The sequence below is a fragment of the Marmota marmota genome, unplaced genomic scaffold (assembly GCF_001458135.2).
Source record: "Marmota marmota marmota unplaced genomic scaffold, marMar, whole genome shotgun sequence".
Taxonomy (NCBI): domain Eukaryota; kingdom Metazoa; phylum Chordata; class Mammalia; order Rodentia; family Sciuridae; genus Marmota; species Marmota marmota.
The window spans coordinates 16,138,785-16,154,601 of NW_026000101.1; the positions used below are offsets into that span (position 1 = coordinate 16,138,785).

The 15,817-nt window shown below is 37.1% G+C and overlaps 1 protein-coding gene across 4 annotated transcripts in view; it reads right to left on the reverse strand.

Annotated features, from left to right (window-relative positions):
- Window positions 1–15,817, reverse strand: part of Melk (maternal embryonic leucine zipper kinase) — a 79,294-nt gene that overhangs the window by 35,307 nt on the left and 28,170 nt on the right. For all 4 annotated transcript variants that reach the window (XM_048783366.1, XM_048783368.1, XM_048783365.1 and 1 more), the window contains 2 exons: window positions 3,245–3,313; window positions 1,414–1,512 (listed from right to left, as the gene is read on the reverse strand). In XM_048783366.1, coding sequence (XP_048639323.1) covers window positions 1,414–1,512; window positions 3,245–3,313 — 168 coding nt within the window. The remainder of the gene's footprint in view (window positions 1–1,413; window positions 1,513–3,244; window positions 3,314–15,817) is intronic.

Consider the following 15,817-nt stretch of genomic DNA (forward strand, 5'->3'; position numbering starts at 1 on the left):
AGGGAGGGAGGAAGGAAGGAAGGAAGGGAGGAAGGAAGGAAGGAAGGAAGGAAGGAAGGAACCACCACTTGTCAAGTTTTAATGGAGTATCAAGAATATCTGAAAGGGCTATTAAAATATTTCTTCTTTTCCTACTATGTCTGCATGAGGCTACATTTTCTTCATGTATTCTTTCATCAAAATAACATATTCAGACTGAATACAGAAAGAGTCAATTATACAGGTGTCTTCTATTAAACCAGACTTTGTTGTTGGTGATACAAGGAATTAAACCCACTGAGCCACATCCCCACCCATTTCTGTTGTTGTTGTTGTTTGTTTGTTTCCTTTGAAATAGGGTCTCATTAAGTTATCAAGGCTGGCTTTGGTTTTGAACTTGCAGTCCTCCTACCTTGGCCTCTGAAACTGCTGGGATTACAGGTGCACATCACTGCACCTTGCTTAAACCAAACTTTTTTAAAAACTGCAAAGATGTAAAACATGCCACTCTTGCTAAAAAAAAAAAGAATTTTTTTAGGGGCCAGGGAGCACTGGGGATTTAACCCAGGGGTGCTTTACTACTGAGCTACATACATACCGAGTCCTTTTTAATTTGAGAAAGGGTCTTATTAAGTTGCTAAGGGCCACACTAAATTGCTGAGACTGGTCTTAACTTGCAATCTTCTTTTCTTTATAAAAATATTTGTGACATGGCCAGATGCAGTGGCACATACTTATAATCCCAGTGACTCAGAACACTGAGGCATGAGCATCACAAGTATGAGATTCACCTCAGCAACTTAGCAAGACCCTAAATGACTTAATGAGATCCTGTCTGAAAAAAAAAAAAAAAATGTGGCTCAGTGGAGAGGAACCACTGGATTCAATCTCCAGTACACAAAAAAACCTACATTACTATATGTATGTGATAGGTTTATTACTGTTACTTTTAAATGAATAAATAAATATTAAGATGTAAAAGAGTCCCCAACAAAAAAGTTTGAAAACCATTGTAACCTCATAACTACTTGGGGAAGTAGAACTGATTTAACCTACTTTCTACAGATGAATAAATAGGTTTAGCAAAATTAAGTAACTTGCCCAGTACTCCCAGAGCATTAATCCTGACTACACATGAGAAACACTGGGAAGCTTTTAAAAATACTCATTAAGTGTTCTTGGGTGCGGAGTAGGTATTGTTTTATTTTAAGGTCCCAAGTGATTCTCATATGTGGCCCAGGTTAAGGAACTATTCAATGTACTAGAGATTATCAAGCAAACATATTATCAGGTATAAGTTTCCTAAATAACAATATCATGAGTAAACCTACAAAATGCATTTGCATTTGTATTTAGATTACATCACTGTAGATCCTGAATTCACACAAAGATCAAATATTTTTTTAAAATTCCATTGGATTTCATTTTACTTACAGGATTCTTGCTTTGCCACTCAACAGGACAGTTGTAATCTTGCATGATCCAGGGATGGTTTAACAGATTTTTCATAGAAATCCGTTTCTTTGGGTCCACCTAGTGGTCATTAAGAAGCAGCTATAGATTAATATTTCAAATAGAGAACATAGAACACCTTTCCTCTTGAGAACTCAAAATGTACCAGAACAGATGTAAACTTTATTATCACAAAAATGCTGTCAAAGACCTTAAAATGGCCTTGGAATAAATTCTTTTAAAAAGGCAATAGGGGCAAGAAAACTATAGCAACCAACACAGGCTTAGAAGAAAAATGTTTAACAAACATGAACTTCATTGGTATGGACATTATTCATGAAGTTCAGTCAATCTATTGTATGATGTAATAGTCTTTTGCTGGAAAACCTATTCACGGAAAATATTCACCAATTTAATATTCAAGCAGTCACAATGCAGGGCATTCATATTGAATAAGCAATCTCTACCTCCGATGAGCTTACATTCACATAGAACAAGTTGAAAAGCACACCTTTCTTTCCCATTTGTAATTTTCAAATGTGAGGAGAGAAAAATTAATCAACAAAGATTAAGTTTTTGGAGTCCAGAAGAAAGGATGAGGCGTTTTCAATCTCATTATGGAGATTTGGTGGTCTGGCCCTACTTAATCAAGGTGGGTGAGCCTGAGGTAAATTTTGAATAAAAGAGGTAGAAATGGCTTAATAGATGGAAAAAGTGGAAGATATTCCTGAATACATAATGAATAAAATATTGCACTAGTAAGATACTCATGTTTTCAAATGGTTTCATAGCAACCTCATTTTATCCTTCTAATACTGCATAGCAGTGAGGCAGGCTCAAAACTCCTATTTTACAGATCAACACCAGTTTAGGTTTTGATGAGTAGGGTGGATACCTAGACTTCAGTACTCCTATTTTTCACTCTTGGAGATTCATTCTACTAAATCAGTGGTTCTCAAAGTATGGTCCCAAGACCACCAGCACCAGCATCATCTGAGAGTTTGTTTGAAATGCAAATTCTCAGCCTGGCCCTAGATCTGTTGAATCAGACACTCTAAGAATAGGGCCAAGTAAGCTATGTATTAAAAGCCCATTGAAGCCAGGCACAGAGGCGCACACCTGTAATCCCAGTGCCTCAGGAGGTTGAGGCAGGAGGATCAAAAGTTCAAAGCCAGCCTCAGCAGGCACTGAACAACTCAGTAAGTCCCTGTCTCTAAATAAAATACAAAATAGGTCTGGGGATGTGGCTCAGTGGCCGAGTACCCCTGAGTTCAGTCCCCAATACCCAAACAAATAAATAAATAAAAGCCCATCAGGCAATTCTGACACACACTAAAATTTGAGAACCACTGAACTAGATCACAGGACTCCCTCAATTGTATACCAGCTTGTTCCAGCATTCGCTCAGTGTGTTCTGTATATCTAAAATACAAGGGTGGGAACAAGACAATGGAAGCAAGTGAAACAAGAGCTGATTAAAAAAAAAACACTCAAGAAAAAGTAAGAAAAACCATATCAGATCAAAAAAAATGGGGGTGGAGGTGTTACATCATTAAGAAAGGATCCAGCTAGGGGTATAGCTCAATGGTAGAACACTGACTTAGCATGTGAGAGGCCCTGATTCAATCTCCCATAAAAAAGAACAGAAAGGAAGGAAAGGGGGCAGGACTAGTGGAGGACATTTGCAAAGTTGATTTGATAGATGGAATCCTCTTAAAGCTAATAGATAATGATAAATGTGATAGTAAAATAGATACCTTAAAGTTAAATCAAACAATTATGATAGACTTTTATTATTTTTAACAAAGTTTACCTGCAGCATTTGTTGAAGAAGCAGAATGCTACTGGGAGAGAGCCACTTAGGAACATCATATTTCCCTCTCTACAAAAAGCAAAGAAGACATTTATTTTCAATCAGCCTTGACCCAAATTTCAAAAGTAATGATATACTATAGGTTTAGCTTCAAATTTGAAGACTTTACCCAACTAGGAGATTCAGTAAAATTATTAATAATAAGAAATCCATTTTCTTGCCTTAAAGAAGGAAATCCAGCAAATTAAATATCATCATCACCTCTAAATTATTCAAATGAAAGAAAAGGACTGGAACACAGAGAATGTAACTGTAGTAGAAAATGCAAATGTTATAGGGCTTGAGAATTCATAGTATGAGTACACAGACAACAAGTAAACCATTGTACCCAATTTGATTGCTGAAGCAAACTGCAGTTTATAATCTCAATTATCAGTTGAAAGTAATGAAGCCATAGAAAATAAATCTGAGTGATGGGAATAAGTTCAATAATAGAGTGCTTACCTAACATCTAGGTTCAATCCAGGAAAGAAAGGAAAGGGGAAGAAAAAAGAAAATAGCAAAAAAGCAAAGCAAAGTGTATTTTGTAGCAGGACAGAGACTGTGATTAAAAATAAGTCATATATCTTTCACAAGGAAGAATTTATACTCATTGAGACAAACTGATAAAAGCTACTTTCTAAAGCAAGTACCTTTTCTGGGAAATGAAAAAGACTCAGGAGACAAATATTTACAACCCAGTGTACTCAGAAATTATGATCACAATGTCATCAACTAAAGAGAAGACCAGGGGTTGCTAAACACTCGTACATGTTAGAATCCTTCTTTCCCTTTTCAGAGGAAATAACACAATAATTTCTCACAGAAGAGATCAAACTGTTTAGTGATGTACCAGGCGCAGTGGCACATGTCTGTAATCCTAGCCACTCAGGAGGCTGGGCAGGATGATCTCAAGTTTAAGGTCAGCCTTGGCAACTTAGCAAGATCCTGTCTCAAAATAAAAAGGGTTGGGAGTATGGCTTAGTGGTAGAGCAACCCTAGGTTCAATCCCTGGTATGGCACCAAAAGAGAAAAAAAAAAAAAAGTTTAGTGATGTTAGGATAACAAGATAATTATTTGAGAAAAATTAAGGTTGAACTGTCATTGACAGTACATCATTAATTTCATGCAGATTAAGTGAAAATACAAAACCATTTTAAAAGATCTCATAAATAAGAAAGATGTCACCACCACCACCACCAAATATTTTCTTCCCACATTTCTCCTGTCAGTTAATGGAACTGTGCTCTACTAGTTTATCAAGCCAAAAACTTTGGAATCATTGTTACCCTTTCTCTCACACACCACACTCAATATCTACTGGCTCTGTTCAAAATGCATCCAGAATTACTTACCCTCTACCACCAACCTCAGTCAAGTCATCTGGCACACTGCAATAGTCCCAGATTCCACCACTGTTCCCCAAAGTCTAGACTCCACTTACCACCACCAGTGTTCTTTGAACACATTGGGTTAAGTCATGTCACGTCACTACTTAAAACTCTCTAATGGATCCCCAACTTGCTCAGAACAAAATCCAAATTCCTTATACTGACTCCAAAGTCACTCTCCTTGCTACTTTTCAAACCTACCTCCTCATTCTCCCCCTTAATCACCAAACTACAGTCTGAAGAGAAAACAGTCTTGTCTTCTGGCCTTTGTATCCACTGTTCCCTCTGCCTGTAACACTTTGGCTAGGTATTAGCAGAGCCTGTACGTTAATCTTCAGGTCTCCACTTGAATGCCAGTGATGTCAGTGAGATCTCCCCTTGAGCCCCATAGACATCCTCTATCTCCCTTTCACATCTAATGTTCTTTACTGTACTTATTACCACATGTCATATTATATTCTATTTATTTTCTGCCTCACTACATTCAAATATAAGCTCCTTAATCATAGCAATTTTTGTCTACTTTGTCCATTTTGTTCACCTAGAATAGTAGTTGACCCTTGCATGGGCTCAATTTTGTTAAATAAATGGAGGAATGAGGTAAAAAGCATACATTACAAAAGAAAATGGACAAAGAGGGGCTGGGATTGTGGCTCAGCGGTAGAACACTTGCCTCGCACGTGTGAGGAACTGGGTTCGATCCTCAGCACCACATAAAAATAAATAAGCAAAATAAAGGTATTGTGACCATCTACAACTAGAAAAATATTTTTTAAAAAAGAAGAAAATGGACAAAGAATAGTCAGTTAAAATCCCCCCCAAAAAACTTTTAAATTGTGAATAATCAAAAAATATGTTCAATTAATCTAACAATAAATAACAATTTAAGTAAAAATATGATCTACTTACTGTCTATCAAACTATCAAACGGACAAATTTTATTTCTTTCTTTGACACAGGGTCTTGTTATGTTGCCCAGGCTGGTCTCAAATCCCTGAGCTCAAATGACCCTCCTGTTTCAGCCTCCCAGGTAGCTGAGACTGTAAGCATACACCACTATATCCAGCTTTCGAGCTGACAAACTGTTAAAAAAAAAAATTGTCCAGCGTTCATAAGAGTTTAGGAACAAGAATGATTATATATCCAACTAGAAAGTATGAACTTTTTCTGAAAAGTAATTTGGAAATATGTATTAAAAGCATTAAAAGGGGGGGAGCATTTAAAATTACATATCCTTGAGCCAGCAACTTCACTTCTAGCAATTTATCATAAGCAAATAATCTGGCATACAAAAACTTATGAATGGGGCTGGGGTTGTCGCTCAGCAGTACAGCACTCACCTAGTATGTGTGAGGCCCTGGGTTCGATCCTCTACACCACATAAAAATAAATAAAGGTATCGTGTCCAACTACAACTAAAAAATAAATGTTTAAAATAAAAAAATTTTTAAAAACTTATGAATAGTAACATGAATTGTTTATGATGCAATTGAGAACTAAGAACTATATATGGCAAACTCCAAAAGTCTCCAAAACTAATAAAACAAATTCCTAGTCCAGAGAAACAAGAACAAGAGCAAAAAACAAAAACAAAAAAATGTAAACAATATCCACATTATGTTCAACCATAAAAATGGGATCCTAATTAGAATAAATGATAATCCATGGATGTATATGTCCAAGTACACTCTACTATCATGAATATCTAAAAATTAAAAAAAGTAAAGGACACTAAATAGGAGAAGCAACTGATTAACATCAGCATTTGGTTTCTGTGTTCTCATGAACTATCTAGGACATAATTCTTACAAAAATCAGTCCAACTGAGGAAAGAAACAGATGGTATGGGTCATTCAGAGTCCTAAGACCACACAGGAGGTTGGATTTCCATATCAAAGAAGCAATCTGAGTCCCAAAGAAGCACAAGCAACAAACTTACACAGAAAAGATGCCAATGTCAAAGCAACTCTGATGAGAGTAAACAAACTAACCTAAAAAATATATTTTAGAAAGGGAACTGCTTTCGTTTTATAGATGACGTTTGAATATTAAAAATTTCATCCTCCCTCTATCTAAAGCACTCAATATGATGCAGAGGGCCCACTCTTACCAGGGAGCCTTAACTCTTGCCAGAGTCAGAAACTAAAGATTTCTGAACTACAGTGAGGAAGTTCCTAATTCTTTTCTTACTATTGCCACTCCTATATGGCCATCTGAACCCCAATGTGAAGGCCCAGTACTATCTGTTCCACACATATCCCTAGAAAAAAGGGATTTTTAGTCGGGCACAGTGGTTCATGTCTGTAATCTCATTAGCTCAGGAGGCTGAGGCATGAGGATCACAAGTTCAAAGCCAGCCTCAGCAACTTAGTGAGGACCTAAGCAATTTAGCAAGACCCTAAGCAACTTAGTGAGACTGTCTCAAAATAAAAAATAAAGTAACTCTATTCTTCCCTAGCCCTCTCCCATTGTGAATTAACATTCGAATATCAGAAAAAACATTCGGCCTTTGGTTTTTTCGGATTGGCTTATTTTGCTTACCATATTCTCTCAAAATGCATAAATGCAGTCTAATGTCATGTATAACTAAATAAAACAAATTTTAAAAATTAAAAATAATAAAATAAAAAGGGCTGGGGTATAGCTCAGTGGTTAAGTGCCCCTGAATTCAATCCCTAATTCCAAAAATCAAGAAGGGATTTTTAGATGCTTGGGCCAACTCTCTGGGACTTAGCATTAAGTCACAGTTGTTCTATTATTGGCCCTGGCCTAGATGGCTCCCCTCTTATAGCTGAGCTTTTCCTTATTCCTGAAAGCAAGGCTTCTCATGATCTCAACCCTGGGAACTTGACTTTTCTCATTCTTGGCAGACTGCCCATTTGCCTGGTCTCAAATATTTCAGCTTGCTCTTACCAAGGTCCCACAGAGAATAGAGACCAGCCTGGAACAAGGACCCTCCTCCCTTCTGATCAAATGCTCATGGCCTACCTGAGTTTCTGATTGCAGCCTGCTCCTAGTGTGTCCTCCCTCATGCTTCACTCACTGGTCAAGACCTCCACGTATTCCAGGTGGTCTTCCCTCACAGTGACCACTTGCAGTGTTATTTGCTGCTTACTCTCTGGTTCCCATCTGTGCTGAGCTGAACAATATCCCACTCCCCACTGTGCAAGAATAAATTTCTTGTTTTAAGCCACCACACTGTAGTACTTTGTTATAACAACCCTAGGAAACTGATTCACCATCTATAAGGGTTTGGCTTTACATTACTTCTCTCCCACCAGCATTACCCACCACAGGGATAAGTCTGGATCCAGGTTCCAGCTCTTTCTCATCTGCTCCAAACAGCAGGCCCATAATCCAAACCACCAAATTAAAAGAAATAGTATGCCTTAAAGTTCAGAAACTAGGGACCGGGGTTGTAGCTCAGTGGTAGATCACTTGCCTTGCATGTGTGAGGTACTGGGTTTGAATCTCAGCACCACATAAAATAAATAAATAAAGATATTGTGTCCATCTACAGCTAAAATAAATTTAAAAATATATATATATAATTATTTTTTAAAGTTCAGAAACTACCATGCAAAACAAAAGTACTCTTAACTAAAAGTAGAAGTACTCCACAGAACCCGATGTATTTTTACATCAAAGTAAAAAGTATTACTTTTTAGTATCAAAAAAGTATTGAATGAAGAAAGATCCACTAGACTTATTTCAAGTTCCTTTTTTTTTTTTTTTGCCTTTTAGCATCCCATTTTGAATTCTTGAAGTATCATTTTAAGAGATTCCCTATGCTTCTCTAGCACATGCTAGCAAGCGTGTGTGTGTGTGTGTGTGTGTGTGTGTGTGTTAGTTACCAGGGATTGAACCCAGGGACGCTTAGCCACTGAGCCACATCCCCAACCCTTTTATTTTTTGAGACAGGTTAAGTTGTTTAGGGCCTTGCTAAGTTGCTAAGGCTGGCCTCAAACTTATGATCCTCCTGTCTCAGCCTCCTAAATCACTGGGATTACAGGTGTGCACCACCACGCCCACCTCCACGCTAGCAATTCTACCCAGAAAGAAGCAGGAAGGACAAGTGAAAAAATGTGGGGTTTAGTGCATCAGACACAGATTAGAGCCATGCATTATGTGTGAACCCCAGTTCTGCCACCTTCTGGCTCCATGAACTTGTACAAGTTATTTAATTTCTTTGACCCTGGTTTTTAAAAGAATAGGCTCAAAAGACAAATTGCCTATGTTCAAATTCAAACTGTACCACTTACTTGCAATGTGACCTTGGAGGAGCAATTTAACCTTGTTATACCTCAGTTCCCTCATCTATAAAAGGTATAATTATAGTATATATTGCATAGAATTGTTGGAATTGTTGTTAGGCTTCAATGATTTGATATATATAAAGTACTTAGCACAGTGCCAGGTATACAGTAAGAACTCAGAAAGTCAGTTTCTTCTATTATTGTTGTTGCAACCACTAATACTATATAATTCTAACAGTTGCTATCTGTAAAGCAATGCCACTTATAGTATTAAAAAGGAATAAAAAGAGTATGCGTATGAAAGCACCCAGCACAATATACCTTGCACATAAGAAACCATAAATGTTTAATGAATCCAAAATAAATAGGAGAGGGAGATAGGGATACTCAAAAGAGTAGTAGTATTCTAAAGATGGGCATGTTGGCCATGTATGCCAAAGACGAAAGAGTCAGTATAGTAAAAAAGGCTAAGGCCATTCTGAGGAATGCTATATGCTGCCCAATGGGCTCTACCTCACTGCAACTGCTTCAGAATCTCAGGATTGCCTGGTAAGGAACATGTATCAACCAGTCAAGCTCTGGTCACATCACCTCCTGAAATGCACCCACGCACTTACCCTGTTTGGACAGAATACCATCCACAAGCAAGTCATGAGGCCTGTGACTCATCACCATCCTCTGACATTCTCAGCTTTACTCTCTGCACTGGATTATCATCAAAAAGTGAGTCCAGAGCTGGGTTCTGCTGCCAGACTTCACCCAACATCTTATCTCTACACAGCACTTCAAAATGCACAAAACACGTGTATTTTATCTTGTGGAGTAGGCAAGAATTATTAACCACATTATACAAATCAGGAAACTAAGTCTCAGCAAGGGAGATTAATCACTTGTTCAATGTTACAAGACATTGGTTCTCATTTGTCCCACAAGACACATCTGGAAGTATCTAGAGACATTTGATTGTCGCAATTTGGGGGCTACTACTGGCATTGAGTCAGTAAAGGTCATAGATACTGTTGAACATCGTACACTGCACAGCACAGTCCCCCACACACACACACAACAAAGAATACCTGGTACAAAAAGTCAGTCAAAAGTGCCAAGATTGAGAAACAGTTATTAAGCAAAAAATAGCCAAGTAGGACCAGAAGAGATACTTCTTCTATCGTATTGTGCTTGAAGGTCTAAGAAAGACTATAAGTAAAAAGAGAAAGGCTACTTATTTAAATATTAAAATACATATCCAAAGACCAAACAGAAAAAACCTTAGGGAACAATTCTGCTGGGGAAGAGCATCTCAACAAAATGCCCAGTGTCAACCAAGGCTGTGCCCCTTAACCCTTGTTTCTGTACAGTCTTTGGATGATTTTTGTTTCTTTATTTAAAGGATGAATACCTTGCAAATGAGAGCAAGGGCAACAGCGGGTAAAAGCCAAGTGGAAGGGGGTAAAAAAGATCTGTGGGCTAAGCAAGATAATCCTGGGAATTCTAGCAGGCTTAAAACTGTTCACTTTTCACATAGTTCTAAGAAAGGCAGGCGATCTCTCCAACACATAACCATAGTACTGCAATCAACTCTATAACTCTATTATAAAAATATAATCTTATAAAGAGACAGCTTGCCTATTTTTTTGCCCATTTTCTTTAAAATTATAAATTATAACTGTTAAGAAGCAATTTGGAGCTGGGTATGCAGCTCAGTAGTAGAGTATTTGCCTGGCACTGGTGAGTCCCCGAGTTCGACCCACAATCACACACACACACACACACACACGCACACGCACACGCATAGCAGCAGCAATTTTACTTTACAGCCATTTAACTTACATTTACTAAATTATTTATACTATTCTAATATTTCTGTACCAGAACTGGAGTACATCATGCTTGTCTTTGAATGCAGTGATAGCAAATGAATATAGGTGACATTAATAATATTAATACTCAATCTGTTAGTAATCATGCCAGAATTTGCAGTTGAGCATTTTGGTTAAAATAGTGAACAAATGCAAAAGATAAATGAAGCCTGCCTCTTAAACAAGAGTTACATACAGTGTGTCAAATATTGCTGGGTTTTTTCAATCAAGGCAAGAACGGAGGGAAATGTTATTCCCAAGTGAGGAATTTTAGAACATTCTAGGCAAAGATACATACTGCATGCAAGTGATACGACACCTTAATTAGATTCAACCAGCAGACTGTATTACACTGCGACTCGGAACAATAGTTCTGAGCCAAGATTACAATAAATTTCAAAATCTATAATGTGTGAAATTAAATTCCACAATAATGCATAAAAGTCCTAATTTGAATCAATTTTCAACTTGCAAATACATGAAAAACTAAAAAATGAAATTCAGAGCAGGAGAAACAAAGAATGTACAGTATTAGTAAATAATATTAATTAGGAAGGCCAAATCTCTACTGAACAAGTGTTAGACATTCTCTACCACATTCATTCCACTGCAAAAGATATTGGATTTGCCAAAAATATCAAAACTTGGATCTAGCATCAACTATTAGGACATTACTGTTGTAACGTTTCACATTATTTGAAGGTAAGCACTCACCCCCAAAGGATTAATTCAGAATCCATTAGTGCATTCAAATAAATAAATACACTGGGGAAACAATATATTAATAATTAATAGCATTAATTCCACGGCTGCCATGTAAATATGAACTTGCAGTAACAACAAGTGAAGACAAATAAACAGCATAACAGTTTAAAGTTTGGATATGGAAAAACACAGCAAACCTCAAGCTTAAGTCAGTAAATTAGGAATATCATGAATATAATTCAATTTCAGTAGAATCACTTATTTTTTTCTGGGGATAAGACTACAAAATTTTGACAAGGTATATTGGAGACAGACTAAAAACTAATACCCAAATACTTAGGGGTTGTCCTGTTCTATTCAGTTCTTGGGTTTTGTTTCTGTTTTTCCCTGCAGTTTTAATGCTTTTATTTTAAACACAAATAAAATGCATGCTGAGCCATATATTCAATTTTTTCACTGTGCAGTCTAGCATTGTGATTGGTGACTCTGATGGCCTGCTAGGTTGCTATGTCCACATATTTTTTTTAATACCTTTATTTCACTTATTTATTTTTTATGTGGTGCTGAGGATCGAACCCAGGGCCTTGCGCATGTGAGGCAACCATGTGCAAAGGGACATAAAGATAAACAAGATACCCACTTCAGAAAGCTCTACCATTGAGCCACAACCCCAGCCCCTGTTACTCTCAAGCGAAAACATTATAAGCAATCTCAGCACAGGAAGATTCCAGCTCCTTGACACTATGGACCAGGAACTTCTAGAAGCCACTGGACAGCACATGCTTTATTTCCTTTTTTTTTCCCCCATAATCACTGTTCAGCATCAAGATCCAACCCTTGAATCTCTCCATACCCTGTCGTTCATATGTCTGGGTTTCCACCAGTTATGTTTACTTTTGACTTACCAGCCTAACTGGCGCCAGTTACACTTCTTGACCCTTTTTTTGAGAGTAGGAGATGGATGCTACTACTTCCATGGGAAGTACCAAGGAAAGATTTATTCAGTATTTTAAATCAACAACTTAGATCAGAAATATTTAAGAAATATACTAGTAGCACAATGCTCACAGAGAAAGTTGTCACCACACGACAGGAAAATCAAGTTCAAAATTTTAACATAAGAGAATGCTAGGCTGAAACAAACAAGAAAAACAGAATGTGAATAAATAGAAGTCAAAGAAATTAGAGCTACTCGGGGCTAGAATGCACCCTGGAAACATGGACCCTGATTACTGCAATACTTTAACACTATTGATACAAAAAAAAAAAACAGGACCAGTAAGTATTCTACTGGGTGACATTCTAAAGAGAGTAGAAAGGCTGGTACATAATAATACTAATGTGAATTAGGAGAACTTATAATATAGGTAAATCTGAAAAGATGGGATGACTGGGAGCACTCCCAAGTTCATGGGCACAAAAAGAAGCTTGGGTTCGGAGGCACTTCTCTAAGCTTCTGATTCTCATGAAACTAGGAACTAGAATTGAGAAACAATACTGGGCACTGAGCTTGACTAGAGCTGAAAGAATGAAGTTGAGCTTCAACAGATGGTTTGAAATCCCAGCTCTGCTACTTACTAGCTCTACGACCCTGAGTAAATTACTATAGATGGGGAACAATAATAGAAAATGCCTCACTTAGAGCACAGCCTGGCAAATAACAATAGCTCATGAATATTAAGCATTACTTTTGTTACAATGGAATAAGAATATGCATGCCAGCAAACAATTTATTATTTCCTGAGCAACCATGTGCAAAGGGACATAAAGATAAACAAGATACCCACTTCAGAAAGCTCTATCCCTTTGGAGGAAAAAAAGCGGGTGGGGAGTAGAAAACACAACAAAGAAATACAACAAAAAAACTGGTGCAGATGCTCTAGGCAGAAGAGATTTGAGCACATCTCAAAAAAGCATAGAATTCTACTTCTTTAAAATTTTTTTATTTATATATGACAGAAGAATGCATTACAATTCTTATTACATACAGTGCAAATTTTTCATATCTCTGGTTGTATACAAAGTATATTCACACCAATTCATGTCTTTATACATGTACTTTGGATAATAATGTCCATCACATTCCACCATCATTTCTAACCCTATGCCCCCTCCCTTCCCCTCTGACCTATCTAGAATTTGTCTATTCCTCCCATGCTCCCCCCTCGTTACCCCACTATGAATCATCCTTCTTATATCAAGAGAAAACATCCGGCATTTATTTTGGGGGGATTGGCTAACTTCACTTAGCATTATCTTCTCTAAATCCATCCATTTACCTGCAAATACCATTATTTTATTCTTTTTTATTGCTGTGTAATATTCCATTGTGTATATATGCCACATTTTTTTTATCCATTCATCTACTGTAGGGCATCTAGGTTGGTTCCACAGTTTAGCTATTGTGAATTGTGCAGCTATAAACATTGATATGACTGTGTCCCTGCAGTACGCTGGGGACACAGTCCTTTGGATATAGACCGAGGAGAGGGATAGCTGGGTCAAATGGTGGTTCCATTCCCAATTTTCCAAGAAATCTCCATAATGCTTTCCACATTAGCTGCACCAATTTGCAGTCCCACTGAATTCTATTTCTGTACACCTATAGACAAAGTCTCAGACCTGACCTGCAGAAGTCACCTCTCCTACTCTCCCCATTAGCTTTTTGGGTTCAAACTCACTAAAATCTTTATCATTCTACTTTTTAAAATTCAACACTAGCAAACCAACTTCAACAACATATTAAAAGGAGTATACACTATGACCAAGTGGCATTGTTCCTGGAATACAAGGATGGTTCAGCATGCTAAAATCAATGTAATGCACCACATGAACAAAACAAAGAAAAAAACAATACAATCAACTAAACTGACACATGAAAAAGTATTGGCAAAATTCAACATGTTCTAGGAATAGAAGAAAACTTCCTCAACATATTATAAATCCATAGCTAATATTGTGCTCAGTATGAAATGATTAAATGCTTTTCCTCTAAGATCAGAAATATAAAACAAGGATGCTCACATTCTCTTCTATTCAACATAGTAAGGGAAGTCCTAGCCAGAGTAACTAGACAAACAAGAAGAAAAACATTTACATGCTTCAAAATCTAAAAGTCTTTGGCATAGAATGAAGTCTCCCTTCTATCCCTCTCCTCTAATTTTCCTCTACAAAGGAAATAGCAATTATCATCATCTACCACCTTCTGTCATATGTCAGCAAATAAGAGGAATATACCCTCTTTTTTTTTCTGGTGCTTGGGATCAAATCCAGGGCCTCAACCAAGCTGGGGCAAGCACTCTGAAAGTGAGCTTCATCACAATCCCTTTTTAAATTTTACTTTGAGAAAGAATCTCATTGAGACTGGTCTTGAACTTGAAATCCTCCTGTCAGAGCTTCCTAAATAGCTGGGATTACAGGCATGTACCACCATACCCAGCTACTTTACCTTTCACAAAACTGATGGTACATCACACATACTGCTCTACTCTTTGCTTTTTCACTTATGTATCTTAGACACCATTTCATTATCAACATCTAAAGAGGTCCCTCGTTCATTTTTTTAATACTTTTTATTTATTTATTTTTATGTGGTGCTGAGGCTCAAACCCAGCACTTCACATGTGGTAGGCAAGCACTCTACTACTGAGCTACAACCCCAGCCCCCCTCATTCATTTTTATATCTGTAGAATACACCATTATAGATACACCATAATGTAACAATAATTGTCTAAAAGAAAAAGAAAGTACTAATAAGACCCATAGATTCAAATGGCATTAACAAATAAAAAGATCAAGTAATAAACAGCAAACAGCACTGTATTACTATGCCATGAGAATACAGAACCTTGGAAGGGGTTTGAACCTCATACAATGCAAAAAAAAAAAAAACCCCACCCAAGGCCAGGTCTCCAAATCTGGCTCATTCATTCACCATTATCAACACTAAAGATATGTTATCAAACCATCCATTTTTAACATGTAATAGACTTTATTCAATGAAATTGTGGATCTACTACCTTTCTAAACATTCCATTTAAAAAGTACACCAGGGAAAACAATTATAGCAGAAAAAAACAGAAAAAATCTGGGGAGAAAACAGAATAAGTTAATTCTACCAGATATTTAATAAACAATATTTAAAAGGTACAGTAACTGAAACAATTAGATATAAGAAGAGACAAAAAGATAAATGCAATGAAATATAAAACCCCAAAGGGTCGGGGGAACAGCTCAGTAATACAGCACATTCTCAGCATGTGGGAGACCCCATATTCAATCCCTAGAGCCACCCTACCACCACCACCACAAAAAAAAAAAAG